The 18,598-nt window shown below is 41.4% G+C and overlaps 1 protein-coding gene across 2 annotated transcripts in view; it reads right to left on the minus strand.

The window, feature by feature from the left end:
• Window positions 1-253: 253 nt before the first annotated feature.
• Window positions 254-18,598, minus strand: part of LOC145444079 (uncharacterized) — a 33,142-nt gene continuing 14,797 nt past the window's right edge. For both annotated transcript variants that reach the window (XM_080321996.1, XM_080321995.1), the window contains 15 exons: window positions 16,623-16,774; window positions 15,161-15,312; window positions 14,974-15,098; window positions 13,868-14,029; window positions 12,958-13,075; window positions 12,198-12,355; window positions 10,714-10,970; window positions 9,758-9,991; window positions 8,543-8,663; window positions 8,310-8,470; window positions 7,397-7,627; window positions 5,499-5,672; window positions 4,786-4,978; window positions 2,272-2,426; window positions 254-2,084 (listed from right to left, as the gene is read on the minus strand). In XM_080321996.1, coding sequence (XP_080178122.1) covers window positions 1,803-2,084; window positions 2,272-2,426; window positions 4,786-4,978; window positions 5,499-5,672; window positions 7,397-7,627; window positions 8,310-8,470; window positions 8,543-8,663; window positions 9,758-9,991; window positions 10,714-10,970; window positions 12,198-12,355; window positions 12,958-13,075; window positions 13,868-14,029; window positions 14,974-15,098; window positions 15,161-15,312; window positions 16,623-16,774 — 2,675 coding nt within the window. In that variant the 3' untranslated portion in view covers window positions 254-1,802. The remainder of the gene's footprint in view (window positions 2,085-2,271; window positions 2,427-4,785; window positions 4,979-5,498; window positions 5,673-7,396; window positions 7,628-8,309; window positions 8,471-8,542; window positions 8,664-9,757; window positions 9,992-10,713; window positions 10,971-12,197; window positions 12,356-12,957; window positions 13,076-13,867; window positions 14,030-14,973; window positions 15,099-15,160; window positions 15,313-16,622; window positions 16,775-18,598) is intronic.

Here is an 18,598-nt window from a genome sequence, read left to right on the forward strand (position 1 = left end):
CTATGCCAATGAATATTTATCCACAGTGCGCATCAAAATTTCATCAAATGATCATGCGATCTCGTCTATAATCCTTCATTTGCCAAAGCAATAGTAGCGTTGATTATGCGCAAATCAGTAGGTAGAGCAACGCAAATGTCGTATATCTGTTTTTTTTATTTATAGGAACACGTCTTTATTAGGTACTAAACGTCTGTAGTCAAACTCATTAAACCTGTCTTGTCAACCTCAACAAAGCACCGCATGCAGCATGTAACGTAAACCTACTGTATATTTCGAAGTATAAGACAACGACTGTCCACGATGGAGGCCGATCAAAAAGTCTGACAGTAATGCAAAAAGGTGAGCTTGTAACCGCGACCAAATCACGGGAACTACTGTTATTTTCCGGAACGTAGGCTCAGACACGAGTCGTTTGTAATTCCGTATCCTGACACGCACGTCCGCGATGCAAATGCGTACAACTTCTGCGTCGCCGACATCCTGTACTTGCTGCGATTCAAGCTTCGCATATCAAAGGAAAATATTTATCAACCATTCAAATCTGATAAGTTACAAATACATTCACTCAAGATAGAAACACAGCCTTACGATATATATCATGCATTCAAAAGTAGAAAAGGGTGACCTTTCTCAGAGTTCATAAAAGGTGATCAAAGTATATTCATCGTTGGTACTCGTGTAGAAGCAGAAGTAATAACATAAATAGCTACTCAGGTATATGTAGAAGTAGCGATTTCAAAAGTAAATATGAAAATAGGTATTCCAGGCCCAGTTCCGCCTAAAGACTGAAGACTATTGAAGTGGATAGTCTAAATATGAAGCATAACAAGCAGCGAAAAGACTACAGGAGTAAGTACACGTAGGCTACTTCGTTACTGACCATCACTGATAGAACGTGAACAGTATCAAATTCTTGACATGCAAGCGTCGATGATGATAATAAATTCGTTTGGTGGAGTGTGTATATAAACTAAAACTGCGACCTGGATCGATGCTTGAAGATGGGTCCAACATATCACATTGAACACGAAGCAGAAAACTTCTTCACTGTGATAAACGAGCGAAAAATGCGAAGACCACACCGAACCTTAAAACAGATACCATTGCATAGCGGTAGGCTACGTTCCGTAGATGTAACACCAAAGGTTGTGAGTTCGACTCCGACCAAAGTATTGAAAATTTATCTCCTCCTCGCCATATGATCCGAGTAAGCGGTGTCGTACAAAAGCGTACGACGAAAGTGGGCTGCACGTGATGATGCGCTACGCGTCGACAGATAACGAAGCATAACGAGGAATATCGCACTGGTGTAAAATGACCAAAATAGTCGAAACACCATGAATGCATGTGCAACAAGAACATCAAAATTGCGTGAATGGTCATGAGGACGATGTCCAATGGATAAGACGTGCGCAAAAATAAGCAGACGTTTGTAGTCAAAACGAGAAATCAAGCCGCAAAAATCACTCAGTGTCTCACCAACTATTCCCAAGCTACACTGATCACCATAGAACGGCGGTTCCTAACCGGTGGGGAATTTGTAGTGGGAATTTCCGGTACGTCTGATTCGGGTCTGGATGTCCCAACTCTTACCAGAATCAAGTCTTTGCTAAACAAAGTTTCTCCAAAGTTGATTGGAGGGAGCATTTTTAAGAGGTGGATTTTAGTTTGTTGGGAATGAAGACTAGGAATACATCAGAAGCGGGTAATGAGGGAAAAAGGTGGGGAACCACTGCCATAGGTTGATATTACCGGTACGCTGGGTGTGAAAACCGACGATTTCACGTCTTTCACACGCATCAGCTGACTGAAGTCGCGTAATTGACGTTAGGCACGAAATTCCTTCCTCGCATATGTTTAGCCGCGTTTTTCTTGTTTTTATCCGCCCGGGACTTCTCGGTCGAGGAATTCCTGCCCGATTGCGGCGACGCGTTTTCGTGGATGGCGTTCAGTTTCTTCACCGAAAACGTGCCTCTACGCACCAACCGCCTGCTTTGGCTTTTCGGCGGCATCTTCACGATTTCGATGATACCCTCGGGCGGCGGGGAACTGGACCGGCTCGAGGATATTTCGCTCCATTCCTGTCACGTGGGGATGGAAGAAATTGTAAAACCGATTATTATCAGTGGTCAATGTGTCGGCGTTGTTATTCAATTACAAAAAGAAGTCAAAATTTATAACGGGTTGAGATTACCGGTATGTGAGATTAACAATCCGGCATAGAATGCAACCGACTTGAATGTAGACTCCAGAACCCTACCCACTCACCTTCCACTGTATTCCCCCGTTTACAGAGAACGTAAACTCAATTCCGTGCATGTCGAACTTGGGTATCGATTTCGGAATGGTAAAAGTCGTCTTCGGATCCGGAGCCTTTATGAATGCGTCCAAGCGACGCCTCTGCAGCCGTTCCGCTTTCAAGACTGTAAGTAGTGACGTCATTAGCACGATGAGACTAAATCAGCTATCAGCATATGAGCTACGCCAGGAGTCTGATGCAGGGTATAGCCAGTTGTGGTCAGTAACGAAGTACTTCCATCTTTTGGACTGCTCAAGTGCATATGCTTTTGTACTACTTCTTCCTCCACTTCTACATGGCAGTTTTTGAGGCAAAACTCTTCACTTTTTCACATCGGTTGTCATTTAATTGATAACCCGGTTTGTGCCCAAAACTATTCCGACGATATGTTTTCTGTTCTGTCCCGGGGCAGAAGTACTTTCCACCTAACAGAATTGGAATCGACGTTCGTTAAACTGAACAATCCGATCCTATGCCGACAGAAAGAACATTTCTATAACCTTGAGATTTCCCACTAGTTGCCGTTGTGTAGTAGTTGTGTGTCTTGCTATCAAACACTGTTTCCTGTTCCAGTGTAATATTACGCTTGCTACGTAAATTGTATTATTTGTGTGATTGTGTCTCACGCTAGCATTACTGTTTTACGCTTCCGTTGCCGTGTTCTGGCTGCATTGATGTTATTTTTAAATTCGGCATTATTGCGTCATAATCCTTCATTTGGGTTTGAATTCAACTCTGCTGTATCTCCTTTATCGTGTCGGTAGCTCTTGATAAGTGGCACGCGAGAAGTTCTCCGACTCTCAATAAACGTTTATCATGAACGTACTTTTGAAAGCACTTCGGTTTTGGTAAAAGTAGAAACTAGTTTTTCGACAGGTTCGCATCAATTATGCGAGTTAAATTGTCATCAAAGTCGAGTGAAATCCCGGACAACGTGTCGTGAGAACTGAATTATTTTTTCGAAACGCGCACCTATTTGTATTCAGAGGTGGTCAGTAACGAAGTACTTCTACTTTTTGGAAGTACTCAAGTAGTTTTTCGCTACTTCTGGTACTTACTCGAGTAGATCTGATTTTCTCTATTTCTACTTCTACTTCGTAAAATTTTGTGATCTACTTACTTACTTTTCGCTATTTTCAGTTTGTCAAGTGGAAGTAGTTTAATCCCCCAATACGAAAGATATCCTGAGGAATTTCGGGGCTGTTTTCACGGAGTACCAACATTTAATATTCATAAAAGTCAAGCAAAGCCCAGAAATTTTGTTGCGCTTCGCCCACAGCAGTTATGGAGTGACAAATGTGTTTTCACGAAAGTATCAGTGAATATAATTTAGGTACCGGATTGCTTGGTTCCGCTCACACCGCATTGTCGCCCATATCAAATATTTCATGATTTTCATCACAGTCAATATGGCCCACCATAACGTTTGAAACTATACTGTTTCGCAATCTAGCAATTACCTATCATATCGTAATCTAGCAGCTCATGACGTGTCCAGCTAACCTGTAAAATCCGGCATTTTTTAACGTTACACCTGTTTTAGCAGACTACCTTTGAAGCTTCATGGACAAAAGACATGAAACATATTTTCCGCTTTTTAGAAGTACTATATGTATTTCACTTTCAATTCCGATTAACATACTCTGAGTTCTAATTACTTTCAATTCTTTGGTCTTCAGAACATACATGTTGAAGCATAAAAGCAAGTGTAGTAATGCCTCTATTTCCGAAAATAAAGCTACACTAAATATAAATTTTACGGTCCATAATATTTGTTATTAACGTATACTAATCGCGCAAAGTGTTGAAACCGTATCCGATACAACTCATCCGTATTGCTCTTCGCCTAAACTTAGGGCCTTATAATATGGGGTAGGGCGCCATGCCATGATGTTCTCTAAAACGGGGTCTTCTAGTAAACAAAGGGTTAGTATCGCATTTTCATATCAATACTATAATTTACATCCCATGATGCGAAAGAATGCTTATTCTGTCCAAAACTGATACCTCCTGGAATGCATCAATACGAATCAAGCTCTCTGCACCTTCCGCATAGCTCAAATTACAGCTTTTGACAGTCAATGCGAACGAATTCAGACTGTTTTCAGAACTACTTACTAACTTGAGTAGATTTAAAGTCAGTCAATTCTACTTCTACTTCAAGTAGTTTTAGGTGGCTTATGGGAGAAGTACTTCTACTCGTACTTGAGTAGATTTTTTTGGCTACTTCTACTTCTACTTGAGTAGCGTTCTTGACTATTTTGACCACCTCTGTTTGTATTGCAATTAGTAAGTTTATGTTTACTGCGTTACGTCACAATGTTCGTGATGTCATTCCATTGTTGACAATTTTCTATGCTTCCCAAATTTGCAAAATGTCTACGCCCATGCTGTAAACAGCACCACGTAATTTAAGCATACTTCCATTCCCTAAACATATAATGCTCTACGAGACCACTGTAACCACGCCCGTTTCGAATTACCCGGTTTCTTTTCGTCCCTTTCGGCCAGCGGGCTGACCGACGCGAACCCGGCCCAGAACGGCAGGAGCTCGTTGAATACGGTGTGTTGCGCGTCTTCGAACAGATCAGCGGTGTGCGGGTCCCTGCCTTTGTCGTTCACGAAACTTTCCGAGGCGCGGCGCAGTCTCTCGGCGGTGCCCGTTTTGATGTCGATCTGTATCCGGCAGTGTAAGCGTGAGCATGGTATGGCTATGAGAGCAATTATATATCAACGGACGTGGCGAAAATAGTCAGTGTACTTCTCATTTCTACTCAATTACCAGTATAGAAGTAGCAAAATCCCGGGAACGTGAAAACTACTTAATGAAATGAAAGTGAATAGTTAACTAGATTTGATCGCGTACTTTGCGAGGTTAATCGGAGACGTGGGCGTACATTTCAAACTTGCACGACGGATCTTCTCGACTATAGCGCAAGATGACTAACGACACTACAAATACGTTGTCGCTATGTTGATATGACAATTTTGCTCGTCAAAGCGATGCAAAAGTATCCAAAAATACTTTCTGCTTTACAAAATCAAAAGTGTTAAAAGTAAAGCACTTTTGCGTAAAAAGTAGTCTAAAAACTTAACCGACTGTGTAAATAGTGCAAATAGGCGTAACCAAAATATGATTACTTCGACAAAGTGGAAGTATACTTTGTTAGTGACCATCCCCTAGTTATCAATATACCTGCAATGTCGGTTCCATGGCTGAAGTGATGAAGCAATCCACTATTGACTGGACTTTGCGTTTCAATATCACGAGGTCGTGAGCCTCATGGAAGCAAGCCAGGAATTTCGACACCTCCACGTAGAACAACAGATCGTTGTGTATCAACGGAAATCCTTCTTGGTTTCCGAATCCCTGCAGAAGTGTCACGTGTCACGGGCGCAATTACGTGTAAACAACGAGGTCGAGGATACATTGCACAAGGAATTTCGCAGTGGCCGCATTGGTGCGACTTCCGGAACGCTTGGTAATTGGAGTGGTTGGTTATATTAGATTAGGTTAACATATAAGCGACAGAGCTCTAATGATTGATCACGCTTGTAATTATAATATCTTGTTGGATTTTTGCTTTCGATTACATAGGAGCATTTGGTTGCATAATGTTAGCAGGTATGCGACAAAACATTATGCGGCTGTGTCCTAATGAGCGATCAATCGGATAATGTATTGTGTTCAGTTCGATTCAGTATATTACGAATTTCATCGGATCAAACAATACAAGAATGCGATTCAGTAAAAATAAAAGTAAAGCATTCGAAACGACTTGGTGAAGTTAATCAAATCAATTCGCAACCTGGCCCACAATTACAGTAAAATAAGTATTCACGTGTTAAAAGCACAGAAGCGGTGAAAGTAATTAGCTGAAGTAGAAGTAACGACGTAATTTTCTTCTCAATTACAATCAGAAGTGGTATTTTCAATGACTTGTTCAAACCAGAGCTATATAATGATTCAGAGTCACAAAAATTTCGTGACACCCTTTGTATTCGGAGCTGGGGATCACATACTCGATGGAGTCGGAGTCTGAAAACATGTTCTGGCTCCGACTACAACTACTATAAAAATCGAACCGAATGCTCTCAAATGCAAATAAAAAGCGCCGTTACAGATACTGAAATTATCAAGTTTTCACGTAGCGGGAAAAAAACCAATTTCTTTCTGCAAACATTTATTTGAATACCAACGATGACTTCTTTGATCCTCTCGAAAACGTAGTTGTTGAAAGTACTTACTTCAGTATTTCCAGACCTTCATTTTTTACTTCTACATGAAGTAGTTTTGACATGAAGTGGATACTTATAATCGATTAGAAGTTTTTGGTACTACTCCTTCTTCTACTCAACTATAACCACGTCGAATGCTCATGGATAGCTAGAACCAGCTACTCAATCACAAGTAGAAGTAGCAATATCCAAGACATGTCAAAACTACTTAAAATGAAGTAGAAATGGTAGGTTCAAAAAATAGTCAAGCAAGTAGTTTTATGAAGTAGATTTGGTTTAATTATCTAGTTCTAGGATGGATTGCACAGATGCCGATCGAAAAGTAATCTGCGATAGCCTTAATCGGCGATAATTTAATTCGGTCACCTGGTGGCCATTTCTATGTGTGTTTATCATCATGTCTGGGGTATGTTCGGAAGGTTTTGCCACACGGACATCATGTATGGGGTATATTTCCTTCTGACTCGCCACTAGGACATCATGAAGGGGCATGTTTGGAATATCTCGCATATTATGTCTGGGGTATATAATTCGGACTGTTTCGCCACTCGGACATTAGGTCTGCGATATGTTCGGACTGATCTGCGAGACATGTCGGGGCCTCTGAGAGCCTATTAACTATCTGAGACACATCACTCGGCGCTTCAAATTTGGCTTATTAAAATTCTCCGATTAGAAGCTAATCGTCATCTCTGCCACGAACGCAGGTCGATTACTGACGCTTAATCGGCGATCACGGATTGATCGGCATCTGTGCAACACACCTGAATATCGCTGCGACTATTGACGTTGACCACGTCTGGCAACAATCCGTGCAGGGAAAAATCGAAATGGCAACGAAGATGAATGCTATACCTGCAGGTACTTGTAAAAGTGCAGCAAATCGACTGGCAGGCTCCCTTCTGTCGCGCGGTCCAGCGCGTCCAAGAAAGACTGCTTGTGTTCGGCTGAAGGCTGCTGTCTGGCGGAGTGTTTTCCGAGAGCTTTTCGCCGCTTGCTGCTCGGCTTCAGAGTTAAAGTTCTCAGCGCCAGTTCCGCTTTCATGTTGTTAGCGGCTAAGTCACTGCGCAAGTCGAGTTTATATTCCTGAACGCAAAAAGGAGCGATGAGATAAGGGCATGAGCGCGCGTTTGGAGAAGCTGCACAAAGGAAGGTAACTACCACGCCACAATCTCTCCAATTCGAGGGGACCAAGCCCAAAATGAGTCCAATTTGAAATGGACTATCCTATATTATTTTTTCACTTCGTAATTTTATTTTTCGCACCTAGCGCGATTTACTGTTACAACACTGTTTGGTTATCATAAGGTCGCCCAGATACCCCGTAAGATTGCACAACATTACAGAACTCAGTTCAAGTGTCTTCGCAAAGTGGAAACGCAATGTAATGAGTTTTCTATATGGTTGCCCACGCCTTTAATAATCGAATCCTGCTCGGTAATATAAGTGATAGGATGTGTCCAAGAAGAAATGGGGTAGGATGAGAAATTATGCCCTCCACCAGGTGTATACTGAAGACCCTATTGGGGGGCCATTGCCATAATTTTGGGGGATCCACATAATGCCGTGGACATGTGAGCAAGCAACACTCGGCCATGCGACACTTGAGCCTGTGGGTTGAAGTTGGGATTAGGGTGGGGGAGACAGTTAGCGCAAGGTTTAATTTTGTGGGTATCATTGGGGTTATGGATAGTCTGGACCTCATGAAGTAACATGCTGTCATGACCAAATGTCGGGAAACCCAATGCAGCTACGACTCCAGTTGTACCTTCAGAGCGGCGCTGAATCCCAGCGAAAAATTAGCGGCGGCCTGATTCAACGTCGGCACTACGTATGCTTGCAAGGCTTCAGTGAGTTCGGCCGACGGGTTAGGAAGTTCCTTGAAGAAAGGAGTTAGAATTTCGGAAGACACCGCGATTTGCTTCGGCCCTGTATAACAAAAATAAGGCTCTCTCTCTACCTACACGGAATTACAGTGACAGAAGATCATTAAAACAGTACCCGATGAGTTGAGGTAGGTTCTGGCCAATTCGTTCGCCAGCGCGGTCCGTCTGGTGACTTCAGTCATCGGTAACGTTTTGATCACGTCACAAAGACCGTACATTTGATACACATTTTGAACCTGTAAGGAGATCACATCAGTTCAGTTCGCTTTATTAGTGATTGCGACACAATGACACACGAAAAGCTCCCGTGTAAAATATTGTAAAAAACTGGATTTATCTGAAGATATGCGGAAACTATAAATCGCCAAGTTTATGTATCAGTTTCACTGCGGTCGTTTCCCCGAATATTTCAATGACTCCTTTACCTCTGAATCAAAAGCGCACAAGTACAACACACGCGCGGTCGCGCGTCCACGTCGTCCAAATATCATATGATCGACCGAAAAGATCATCGCTCTATCAAATATGCCGGACCTAATGTGTAGAACAGTATGCCGTCGGCCATCCGGCAGTCGACGAGCATGTCCACATTCAAGTCGAAATACAAGCAATTACTACTAAAGAAATACAGTCCATCCTCGTGATTACTGGACCACGACTGACCTATCGATCTCGCTTCCCATGACATGCCGCCCTATTTATTGTCGCTTCCTTTTTCTATACTATCTTCTTTACTTTCATTCAGTGTGCATGCCTCCTCTTTACATCGCCTAGGCCAAGGTGGGTGTCTGATTCCATAGACAACTCCTAGTCGCTTCGACATCTTGCTGTCTTTTCATTGTATCGCATTTTTTGTGGTGTATTGAACTGATAAAATTGCTAATAAACCAATGATGATGATGATGATGATGATTTGATTGAGGGATCGCAGTCAATCGAAGTTGGTTAATTTCGAAATTGCATAATGTATCTTCGCCCCCAAAAGAGCATGAATAATGACACTATAAGCAGGCAGAGTAGGCCTACTCGAAAATATATTTAACAGCCACTGTTATTTAGGGCTATTTTGCTTCGTTGTTATGACAATTTTCCACATAAAGTAAATTAGTAAAACAAAGTAGCTTTGCCTAAAATCTGTAAACCGAATTTCCTGTAGTCCTAAAACAGAAATCCCTTAAAATTATTAGTTTCCCCTACAAACTATTCAACCATAGATTTAGTCTAACTAAAACATAACAATTTCAGTAAGTATACTATATATAGTGCAAGTAAGCAAATTCTCCTTGAGTGTAGTTTAAACAATTATATACCAGCCCTGGCGATAACCTACCTCCATACTTTCGCACTGGGCCACGTATCTACGGAAATACAAGTGTAGCTTGTTGTCTTTCAACTCCTGATACGACATGCGGTTCGGGTGTCTGTGGAAGAGAGACTTTTTCTTTTTTCTCTTCTTCCCGCCCTCGTCGTCCTCTCCCTCTTCCGTCCTGCTCTCGCCGCTCTCGTGCTCGTTGGCTCGGGACGTGTTCTGGGAGTCGGTTCTCTCGGGCAGATTGAATTGCACCTGCGGCGTTTTGAATTGTTAAAACTAGCTGACAGCCGTGAGCTTATGCAAAGTAAAAATGAATTTTGGGACCGATTGTTTTACTTTTTGAATGAAATAATCGTAGTAACTGGGCGAAATAACCCCTGCTCTCGTAAATGTGGTACATTAAAATGTTGTGTTGTATGTATACCATGATATCGGTTTGAGATAGGTTTTGTTTTCGTGTAGCCGGGGTGTATATTCACACCCGTATATCACGGGTGGTACAAGGATGTGAATGCACACTTTTATCGTGTTGGGAATTTTTTATTTATTTGACAATTACTCAAATTCGATATGGAGATTTCGTATTCCTGATATCCAAAGATTCTCAATGTTCATTATTCGTGCAGCTTAGGGACAGGTGTGGTCAAAGTAGTCACCGTTGCTGCTGAAGTAGACGTATGGAAGTAACACTGAAACTTAGCTTTTACAATTCGATTTCGTAAGATAAGAAGTGTAGATCTCCAATAATTCTTAGCTCATATGAAATTCAGTAAATCGTCTGCTCAGTGTTGAGTTGCTTCAGAATTTAATGTAGTTCACTTCATAGTGGTTTAGTTAGGATTGACGTGTCTTCGAACTAGCTATACTTCAACACTTGTAATTGAGTAGAAATTAGGGCGTTGATTATACTGGAGTAGCAACGTGCAATGCTGACTACTTTAACCACCTTTATTCACAACCCAAGCAGGTCACACCTTGGTTTGTTTCTTTTTCGAAGTCTTGGAACTCTCGGACGCGGTGTCGGCGGCCTTTTTCTCTTTCTCTTTCGTCACGCTCTTGACGCTCTTGGCCGCGGTCGCCACGCGTCTTCGTGGGGGCGGCGGCCGCTTCTGCGTGCTTCGTTGCGGCTTCTTGGCCCCTCTTTGGCGAATGATGGCGGCGATTTGCTTGATCCGCTCGACATCGTAGGAATACATGGTGCTGGCCGAGTCCGTTTCTGTGTCCTCGTCGTCTGAACAGATGTTTTTCGCATATAGGTATACTGTCGTCAGTTGACTATTGCATTGTTGCGACTATCTATCGCTTTATTAAAGTAAAGTTAATCATCAGATTTATAACCAAACCGCAAGATCACGATCACAAGCCAATTTGAATTATATAGTTTTAACTCGAGTCATTTTCGATTCACCACCAAGTCAAGTTCAAGTCAGGGAGCAACATGTCGAATCTGAGTCCAACTCAGTGTTTACTGTTCAGTATCGAGTTCAAGTCAGGTTAAACTCACTTCTGCGAAACGCTTAGGTGATATCGAAGGCCTTGAATTCATAATGTACTCGTGTTCCTCACTCCAAACATATCTATTCGAACAGATGAAATACAGTTTCTGGTTGTATTTTTCAATTATCGGTGCTGGTATTCGAGACTTTGAATAAGTCATATATAAAATATGATGTGTAGAGTCATACGAAATGACCCGAGTACAAGTGGCGACAATGCACACTTGCACAGATTGACTCGAGTGACTCCACACATGTGCGGCGAGATAGCATAGCGGTATAATCCACAGCTGCAACACCAATGGGTTGCGGGTTTCAGTCCGACCGAGGTCGACTCTAGAATTCCTATCTAAGTGTTGGAGGTTTATCTAGGCTCCTCCTCGCCCAGCACGTGATCCGCATAAGCGGTGTTTTATAAAAAGCCTAGAAGTGGGCCGTGCTATAAGTCGGTAAATACGGAATCAAAAATGAATTATAACGGCCTGGTGTAAAATGACCAATGTGGTCGAAACACCATGGATAGCAAAAAAAGCATACTCGAGTGACTCGAGTCAAGTCGAGTCAGCGATAAATTGCGAATCGAGTGATTACATTCCTGGTAACCAATGTGGATTTACGCAACAATGAACACAACCGACAGCAGAACAGGAGAGAATAGAAGGATGCCGGAGTAGTTTCTGTCTGCTTGCACTACTTAGACAACTAAGACAAGTGTTTATGATTTCCGACTACACCTCTACTCAAGAGTGTTCAGTTTTTTAGGCAACTAAGCCGAGAATACTTACATTTTACTTACTCGTAAACAGCTACTTCTATACTTGTACTCTAGCGGAAATTGATGACGATACTTCTACTTCTGCTTGAGCACCAACGATGACTACTTTTGACCCTTTGTGAGCACGTTACATATCCAATGGATCAAGCCCGGTGTAATCTAAAAGCCTTCGTCTTCGAATCTTTACCTGTCAGCCACGGTTTGCTGAATACGGTTGTGGTTTCGCTGATCGTCGTGCTCATTTCGTCGAACTGACGGGACGGTCTTTTCGCGGGTTTCTGCGGACGCGGTGGAGACGGCGACCGCTCCGAGCCGACGCTCGATAGAGATTTCCCGTCGCGTGCCCTGGAAATTTAATTTCTTTGCTAGGTGCTTAATACAGGCACAATCCAAAAATACTATATCCGACTATTTGTTTTTTATTAACAGCATGCAAAAACCCTGAAGTACTGGCAGGCTAAGGCCTACATTACACCGTAAACGAAATTTGTCAGATACATCAATTCTTATAGACATACATCCTAGGGGTGCAGTGGATTCTGTTTTCGTGTATCCCCCAATAAGGTGCTATATGGTGGTAGACCCAGGGTTGTAATGACTCGATTCGAGTCCGACTCGAGTCACGATTTTCTGATGACTCAACTTGACTCGAGTCATTTTCTAAAAATACAAAGGACAAAGGAGTTCGTGCACCATCTCAAAATAATACATTGAATGCTCTCTTAGTTGAGATATCATATCATGATGGTGACGTTATATTTCGAGATACGATAGTTGATATACAATGTTATTTCCAGTTCTCTACCAGTTGCTGACGATTATCCGTGACGAGTGTCAGCCGAAAACATTCGGGTTCTTTTAAATATGAACATACTATTCAATTGTATATTGAAGTTTTGTACCTCCAAGAAGCTCTTTAATTACAAAGATACCTTTCGATTACTCACTCGCAAAATCCTTTGTTCTCTTCCTTACAAAAAGCCTGCCAGCAATGAGACAGGACATACAGGGCTTGCAGCTTGGCCGGCCGGAAAATAGACAAAGCAAGGTCCACCTTCTTGGCACCTAAAGATTGATTTACGCCGTAGATGCGTTCGGGCAGCGAACCAGGCAACTATATAGGCGCACCCCACATACGTACCGTCACATATACGGGGAACAAGATTATTCGGGCTTTGAGCGTCCACGCGTCTGTGACGTCACACTGTCTTGCTCAAAAATTGCCTACTTGCAGAACTTAATCAAGTGGTAATGCTTTTAGGTAAAACCGCTCACTATATTTACCATTTGCACTTTTCAAAGTAGAAAGTAGTTCTGGGATAAGTTTTCATCATTTTTTGAGTAAAATTGTCAAAACAGCCGCGCGAAATAGCTCCGGTATCACGGTAGCTGATTATATTGTCGGAGATTCCAATTACGTGCACCATAATTAATAGGTTTGCGCTAGTCGCGAAGATAAATCGACCAATTTTGTAGGTAGTCACCTACGACAACTACTATGTGACTTCTCGACCGACTTTGCTTGAGTAATTAGCAGACTTTTCATTTTCTACTGCCACTTGAAACAGTTTTGGCCTGTCTTAGAAATTGCTATTTTTCTTGTAATTGACTAGAGTACTACACATTTGCTGCGTTACTTCTAATTCTAATTGAGTAACAAGGCAACGCCAACTACTTTGATCAACACTTCATATACCCCGGTAAATACTGCATGAATCCATATTACCACGCATTTTCGGAACATATCCTTTGTTGCCTCTAAATTTTCATACTGGCCACGGTTATGTGTACTGTGTGTACGCATTCTATTCAAGAATATCTGGCTTTTGGAGAAGGGGTGACGCGACAAACACTAACCCATACGCTTGGGCAAGGCTCTCCGGAGAAAAACGTCCAACGATTTAGCGTAACCGTGCATATTTCCCGGCAGATTTATGGATTTTGGTGCGTCGACGGGCCAGACGAAGTTACTGAATATCTTCCAAGCGTCCAGCGCTTCCACGTTGCAGTCCAGTGCATCTGTTCGAATATATACTGGCGGTTTTTATGATGGAATATCATCTATTCAAAAGCAAGACTTAATAAAGATCCGTGATCTATGTCAAGGTAGTCAGGAAGTCAGAAACGCTACGCAAATAAGTCGCAGTAATGGCATAAATTTCTACTCAAGTATATACAAGTATGCTTACATGCTAAAACTACTTAAGTAGAAATATAAAAGGAATGATTTGACTCGTAATCAAGCAAGTATTTGAAGAGCTTCTTGGAGGTACAGAACTTCAATATACAACGGCATCAGTCACGATTTACTGCTAAGAGGCTGACACTCGTCAGGGGTAATCGTGAGCAACTATTAGAGAATTGGAAATAACATTTTATATCAACAATCGTACCACAAAATAGTATATTCAACGCTCTCATATTCGAAATTTGATGCTAGTGACGTCATATTTTGTGATACGATTGTTGATATATAATGTTCTTTCCAATTCTCTACTAGTTGCTGACGATTACCCCTGACGAGTGTCAGCCGAAAATATTCGGGTTCATTTCAATATGAATATACTATTCAATTATACATCAAACAAGTACCGTATCTGTAAAAAGTAAATTTGCTTTGAAGTTGTCTCACACTTCTAGTAGTAAATCGTGACTGATACCACTATGAATTTTCTAAAATTATTCTTTATTTCGGTACCATCATACACGAGCTATGATACGATATCATAATTTGATAAAATTCTCTCACGAAAATAATAGAAACCAATTTCAAAACTACTTTCTACTTTACAAACTCCCAAGTCCAAAAGATGAGTAGTAAAAACGAAAGTGATCAAAGACAAAACCACTTGAGTAAGTGGTACAAGTATAGGCAAAACCTACTTGAGTACTCGAAAAAAGTAGAGATACTCCGTTACTAACCACCTCTGTGTGTGGTAGTATGCGTTATTGAGTCAACTGACCTGAATTAGCGCGAACCACGCTTCCATCTGGTACGGCACCGGCCGCAGTCGGTTCGTTTTGCTCCGACAAATGCTCCAGAGTGATCCACAAGTCGTACGAGTTTCTAGCGCTTCTATCCCCCTTTCTAACACGGTAATACGGAATGAATGTAGATACTAATGCCTTTGTGAACAAAAGCGGACATACTCGATTAAATATTGCCGAAACGGACATCCTGCGTCTGGTTCCGAATCGAGGGCTTTCAGTAGCAAATGATGAGCAGCAGACTTGGCCGACATGGCTCTGATACGAGCCGTGGACGGCCTTTCGGCGGGCGCTTGCTGCCCTGATCCGACGGTCTACATATTAAACATCTATCTTTCTATTTGCCAGCGAGAGGTGAATTGCAGACTACTTCTATACAGCAGATAAAGGACATCAGACATCGACGCGCTTGAACTCGAATTTAAACAGGCTTGTGAACTTAAACGTGATATCAGTGATCTCGTGGCAATAGTATATCGCAAATGACTTTCAAACCTTCGCTCACACTCACGTTCAAGTTCAAACTAGAGGTCGACCGAAATTGATTCTTGCAGGCCGATACCGATACCGATTATCGACAAACTAACAAGGCCGATAACCGGTATCACAGGCGGGTATTAATATGGAAGGAGCAGAGAACCATTTCGCCAAAAATATTGTGTATTAGGCAAGATGGCACTTGTACATGCCACAGAAAGCAGAGCAACAAACGAGAAAACTGAAATAAAAAAGAATTATTGCTTAATTGTGCTCATTCATTGAAATTTGGGATATCCCAAAAATTAAAACGTGATACGGAATCGCAGATCAGCCAAGTAGAGGTAGATTGTAATGCAGTAAGCATACTTTCGCTGTATGCTCACCCAGTTACACTCGTCCTGCAAGGGTGTATCTGTCACGTATCGCCATTTGCGTTGTCGATTTTTTGAGATTAAGTACACGGAGCATTGAATTTCCAATATTTTTTAATCAACAATCGGGGAAGTTCCAAATATCGGCCTGGATAATCGACCAAGTCGATATTCGGTCCACCTCTAGTTCAAACACGTTGGTATCAGAGGAGTTCAAAGTAGTCATCGTTGGTGCTCAGGTATAAGTAGAAGTAACGTTGTATATTTGTGCTCCGGTACAAATATAAACGGCGATTTCCAGATAAGTAAAAAGTAAGTATGCTCCAGGCATATCTTTGCATGAAAAATGAAAACTGTAGAAGTAGCAGTTGAAGCAATCTAAAATCGCTACCATGTGTACCACATACCCAATTAGCAATGTTTATCGACTGCTTCCACTTCTGCGCGACAGTTTCTCGGCCTAAACTACTTGATTTTCGCATCTTCGATTTTGCAAAGTATAAAATAGTTTTGCGTTCCCCTCACATCACTTTTGTGGGAGAAATTGTCATGACAACTGGGTCGAGAAGACCCACCCTGCAACTTCGAAAGTGCCTCACTTCGAACCGCTGAAAGTTTGCAAGATCTCGATCACAACTTTTTGAAACTAGTCACTTCGATACTGTTCAGAGCTTCATTTTCTACTTCTAAATCATCATCATTAACACCAAACATACCATTTACAATTAAATTTTGGGCAACGCCGAGACCACAGCAAAACAAAAGAATCAAACCTCCAGCGGGCGCACTGTGGGCTCGCCGTCCTCGCTGCGACTCTTGTCGAGATGAACTCCCGGCACGAAATGTCCGATCGTCAACAACGGAAGGAAAGTGTGCCTTTTATCCGACAACTTCTCAACCGCGAAGGTATCTCTGTCCCACGATCCTGGTACGGAAAGAGGTGGTCAGTAACGAAGTGCTAGTACTTTTCCAGTGTATACAAGAAGGTTTTGTTAGCTTGCACTGATTACTCAACTGGTTATGTTTTAGACCACTTTACCATATATCCTACAACGGTTTTGTGGGAAAAACATATTTGAGTTTTTAAAGTAGAAGAAATTGTTAAGGGATAAGTTTCATCACTTTTATCAGTGGAATTATCGCAAGAACCGCGTGGAATACCTGCCATATCACGGTAACTCAAGGTATTTACGAAGATTGCTTCTATTTGTATTGTCATTCATTATTTTGCGTTGGTCGCGAAGATACCTCTATAACGGAATATATTTTGGTAATTATCTTGGTAATTATGATTTACACATAATCACCAAGTCCATGTATTATTTTGAAACATGATACAGGAAATGAAATATATAATTGTAACGCCGTTGTGGTTATCAGTCATCACATATAGTATCTCGAAACATTATACAGGAAATGACAACCCGACACGACGTGATATGATAATATGTACGTATGGTGTGAAATATCGATAGGAAGGAATAAGTATATACAATATCAATGTGTGTGATACAACATAAAAATATGTATTCTTTCAACATTACATTTTGGAACGATTCATCTACCCTTATATGTTCTACTTCCCCTTGAAGTAGTTTCGACATGCCTTGGAAATAGCCAACTCTACTTGTGATTGAGTAGATGTAGTTGCGGTCGAATCAAAGAAGCTTATGTCCATTTTTCAAATTTATGGAAAATAAAGTTTCTGTAAAACTTTCATTTTTCCAGCCATATCTTGACCGTGTTTATTTGATCACATGATTTCCAAGTCAATCATGGACGATATAAGGCAGAAAAAAGTTGAATACTATATACAGAAAGTTAATTTTCTCAAAATGTGTGAAATAAACATAAGCTATACTTTGTTTCCCAGCGACGTTACTCGTACTTCTACTTAAATAGCAGCGCCGACTACCTCAGCGGTTCTCAACCGGGGGTCCACGAAGTCTCTAAATTTGCAAAATGGTTAATAACCTAATTTGCATTTCTTTAAATTAGTGAAATCACGAGGCAGTTTCCCTTCGTCGCTGCTAAAACTTCAGGACTCACATCAACAGAATGGACATTTTGTTGGGTTTGTGGTAAAATACAAAAGTCGCAGTCTTGTAGGTCAATCACGGTGACTTGGCCTAGGCCAAGGTGGGTGTCTGATTCCATAGACAACTCCTAGTCGCTTCGACATCTTCCTTTCTTTTCATTGTATCGCATTTTTGTGGTGTATTGAACTGATAAAATTGCTAATAAACCAATAATGATGATGATGATGATGATGATGGAAATGCTTGCACAACCTATTTTCTCCTATGTTATATATAACCAATATTCCGGAATAACTTATAAAAGATAAACTGCTTGATAGAAACGACTATAGGCTAAACGTTGTATGTTCATTAAAAAATATCTTTCTCAATTTTGATGCCATATATGTTGAGATCATACCCAAATGTCTCGTCGGTAGCGTTACGTGTCATTATTATATTCGTCATCACATATATCGACGGAAATGGATTTTCGGCACCCGTTCATATCAAATCGAAGACGCAGATTTTCGAGACACAATCACGTATTTCAAGAAAGGCCTTTACACTGCTACAGAAAACGCTTTCAAATGAAAGTCTACCCAATGTCTATATAAATAGTATGATGTTATTTTGAAGAAAAGATATTTTGCTGCTGTTTATCACTAGCCTACAGTTAATATTTTCACAAGACATATGACGGTTGCACGATAATTGGGCTAGATTTGGCC

This window comes from Botryllus schlosseri, chromosome 8, assembly GCF_051294905.1.
Source record: "Botryllus schlosseri isolate E-star chromosome 8, Bs_hap1, whole genome shotgun sequence".
In the NCBI taxonomy this organism is placed as follows: Eukaryota; Metazoa; Chordata; class Ascidiacea; order Stolidobranchia; family Styelidae; genus Botryllus; species Botryllus schlosseri.